Source organism: Narcine bancroftii, chromosome 12 (assembly GCF_036971445.1).
Source record: "Narcine bancroftii isolate sNarBan1 chromosome 12, sNarBan1.hap1, whole genome shotgun sequence".
NCBI lineage: Eukaryota > Metazoa > Chordata > Chondrichthyes > Torpediniformes > Narcinidae > Narcine > Narcine bancroftii.
In genome coordinates, this window is record NC_091480.1 from 74,721,070 (window position 1) to 74,725,191 (window position 4,122).

General features: G+C 38.5%; 1 protein-coding gene across 1 annotated transcript in view; it reads left to right on the forward strand.

Moving 5' to 3' along the window:
- LOC138747551 (WAS/WASL-interacting protein family member 2-like) overlaps positions 1-3,805 on the forward strand; it is a 76,888-nt gene extending 73,083 nt beyond the window's left edge. Inside the window, 2 exon segments of the mRNA XM_069906867.1 lie at positions 1,208-1,309; positions 2,923-3,805. Coding sequence (XP_069762968.1) covers positions 1,208-1,309; positions 2,923-2,963 — 143 coding nt within the window. The 3' untranslated portion in view covers positions 2,964-3,805.
- Positions 3,806-4,122: the final 317 nt, after the last annotated feature.

Sequence of the window (4,122 nt, forward strand, 5' to 3'; positions counted from 1 at the left end):
TTATATTTACATATATTTTTCTTTTAAAATTTATACTTTTTTTTGTCATAAGTCGCGTGCATTGTAAGTAGGGGACCACCTGTACTAAAGTGGAGTACGCAAACAAACAAGTCATTAGGTTTCAGAGCAGTTTTCTCCATAATGTAAAATCATGAGGAAACAATCCTTCCTAAAAGAATAATCTCGTATGCATTTTATCATCTCCCACTTTAAAACTACTCAATCACCTGGTATGGTTTATACTTGAACTGCATTAACTTAATGTAGAATAAAGGTGCACACAAAGCAAGATTAAGAACATTGTTTCCAAGAAAAAAGAATAGGTACATTTATAGAAAGGAAAACTATCAGTAGATTGTCTTTGAATCTTTTTACAGTTTCACTCTCTGGTGGCATTTCCTACTGGAGAGGGGAGGATCCTGCCTCGTTCAGTGGATGAACTATTAGGAGATGTGAGAGAGCCGACCAGAGTGATTGTTTACTTGGATAACCTTTCCCTCCCTCCCCCTCACAGGAAAGTCTCTCACACCTTCCTCCCCCAAACACCATCTTCTACATGATTGGCACAAGCTGCTGATAGCTGTAAGTTGCCATCTGGGCAATGCTGATAAGAATTTGTGGACATCAAAACCCTGTGCCAACTCAGTAACTTGCCATATGGGAAAACTCTGATGTAACCCTCGGTTTAATCAGACTTCAGAATTTTGAGCTAATGATATTACTGCAGTGGGCTTATGCACAGGGCACCGATTGCAGTGTTCCACATGTGTTTTAACCATTAAGCTTTGAATTAGGTAAATTTGAAAACTGAACTCCAAAAGCCCTGTTTTCCATCTTGTTTGCTATCTGTTTTGAACTTTAGTTACTAAGGAAAACCATGCAAATTTGGCTACTTAGCAGAACTTCCCTCCTGCTCTGACCATTTCTTTACTTGGCAAGATTTTGGCAGTAGCTGCTCCTGTTGAGCTGATTCAAGAATTTAATTTAGAGGGGCTAGAATAAGTTCAGATCTCTCCTAGTAAAATGGTTTATAATTAGATTGAAGATGGTGATAGTAGGCAGTATTCAGTTTCTTGACTTTTTAACAGTGTAATCTTCATTTATCCAACCTACTAATAGTTGAAACAAAATAATTGAGACCCTGTTGACACTTGAGGTCAGGGTAATCCAGATTGTACATTAATTAAAAAAAATGTCTCCTTCCTAGATGACTTTGAATCAAAATACTGCTTTCACCCGATTGAAGACTTTCCTGCACCAGAGGAATATCGGCATTTCCAAAAATCATACCCAAGTAAGATGAACAGAGGTGAGTTGCTCCAGTTTTATTAACATGCAAGGATCTCAACTTTAAACTAATACTGAACTGTTCATCAGATTTGACAGAAATAAACCTTATCATGAGATCATAGGACCTATCTTTTTATTTATCTAATATGTAATTTGTGAAGGATGGAAATCTTGATAGATGGGCTAGTAAGTTTGCAGATGACACAGATTAATGGAGTTGTGGGCAGGTTTATCATAGGATACAGCAAGATATAGATCAATTATAGATATGGGCAGAGAAATGGCAAGTAAAGTTTGATCCAGAAAAGGGTGGGGTGTTGTGCTATGGAAGGTCAAATGTAATGGAAAATAATGTTAAAGGCAGAACTCTTAAAAGCATTGATGTGCAGAAGGACTTGGGGGTCCAGTCCATAGCTCCCTGAAAGTGGCCAGGCAAGTTGAATCTTTTTTCCCCCGGAGTAAAAATGTCCCATGCTAGAGGATGTAAAGGTTCCGTAATACTACATTTAGAATATAGCATGCATGAAATTCTAACTGTTGTCTACTGTGTTCAAAGTAAAGTTGGATGTGGGTGGTGGGGAGCAGTAGAATATGTGCAGGATATGTTTTGTGTAGTTTTAGGTGCCTGGAACTATGCTGGGGGTTGTGATGGAAGCAGATAGGGTAGTAGGACTTAAGAGGTATCTAGGGAGACGTGTGAATGTGCAGGGAATGGAGGGATATTAATCTTGTGCAAACAGCAGAACTTGAGTTTAATTTGGGCACCATGTTTGGTGCAGACATTGTGGATTAAAGAACCTTTTCCTTTGTACAGTTCTAAGTTCTCTAAGCCACAAAGAAAAAAATGGTAGATGCAGGATATCTGGAGAAAACAAAAATATCAACTGTTAGGCATCATTTGTGGAGAGAGAAGCATTTAATATTTCAGATAAATAATCTTTTGTCAGAACTAGGAAAAGTTAGATATGAAAAATATGGATACCCTCACAGATAAGCAGAAGAAAGGCAAAAAGAATAATAGTTTTTGATAAGCAGAGGGACTTGGAACTCCATAAGAGGGACTCCTATCGTGGTTTTCCCATGAGAACTGAAGCGCAGGTGCCAAAACTGGAAATCTTTTTCTAACTGTGTAGCTGAGGACATTTGAATTTCTCAGAATTATGTGGAGGCTATAGGACATTTGGTCTAACTGGATAATACTGGTGTTCGTCATCTACACAAGCCTCCATTTCATCTTATTGGTATGCTTTCTAATCTTGTCTCTTGTATTTATCGTTTGCTTCTGCAAAGCTAGTGATTGATTAGTAGCTGTAAAAGAATGAAGGAAATGATCTGCCACATGGTGAGAGCTCTTACTGAGCCATGATTTTTTTCTCCCCAGCAGCAATTTGTAGTACCCTTTGAGAGTTTGTGCTGTAAAATCAAATTGAAATGCACCTATCAGAGCCATTAGAAATTTAACTTCAGTGGGAGTGCAGATCCTGTTTTTAGCTTGCACATAAAGCCCAGAAGGAAGAAGAAAAAGATAAATTGTACACCTTGTGCACAAGCTTCTGTGGTTAACCAACCTTTTAAGGTTTTAAATCTTTTTAAATATTTCTTCTGATCCTTTTCCCTCTCATTTTGTTACAGTTGTTCGAGGCGCACCACCTCTGCCACCTGTTGCAAGGTGATCTGTCATTAAACAGGTTTGGTTATTTCCTGCAATCCCTATTGGAAGACTGATGCTTTAGCTTCCTTCCTTGTCCTGGTGTACACCTCATGATCCTTATCCGCTTCACTACATTGAGACAAAACCTTCAGATCTGCTTAGAGCATGCATTCTAATCTGTGATTTCCGAGGTTCACCTTTGACCTTTGCATCTGTCAGTTCCCGCAGTTCTCATTGCAATTGGACTGACCTATTGGAAAGTGGACTGGAATGAAATGATTATTTTTCAAGTTCATGGGTTATTAGATGTTTACAACTAACAGCGATCCAAGAATGAGTTGTCCCAGTTACACATTAAATCAAATTGAAACACGTGGAATAAATTGTTTTGGTTTTTGTTAATGTGAATCTTTAACATTCATGTAATTATATCCTTCGAGTTCTGGTAGAGTGGTAGAATCATGGAACACTATTGGATAAATATTGACCAGTTGGCTAAGACTAAAATTTCCACACATTTTCTTTCAATTTTTACTTTGATATCTAGCTGGTCCTTGCCTTATACACTATGTCACGCTGTCGGTACCAGATTTATTATTATGAATTTACGCTTCATATACAGGAGCTATAGAAATCATTGTTATCATTCTTTCCTTGTAAGTTGTACAGAACATGTGAATTAGAGAAGGTGGGGTTAATGAAAGACACTATTTCCCAGATAGCTGACTGTCATGTTTTGACTGTGAAATCAATCCACAGCAAATGTTTCTCCTTTAGTGCATGGCAGCAGAGCTGTCCAAGTCATTACCCAGGCACATATGGAGATGGAAGGTAAAAGCAGAATCCTGGAGAAACTCAGCAAGTCCAACAGTGTCCTTTATATAGCAAAGATAAGGACATGTGACCAACATTTCGAGCTTGAGCCCTTCATCAAGGTATGAGCAAAATATAGGCAGGCATGCCTCACACCTTGATGAAGGGTTCAAGCCCGAAATGTTGGACATGTTTCCTTATCTTTGCTATATAAAGGACACTGTTTGACCTGCTGAGTTTCTCCAGCTTTGTGTTTTTACTTCAATCACTGTGTCTGCAGACTTCTATGTTGTACTACTGGATGTGGAAGATGCCCATCTAGGTCTGGGTAATGTGATGCTGTGTGCTATAGATTTGAGCACTGTGAA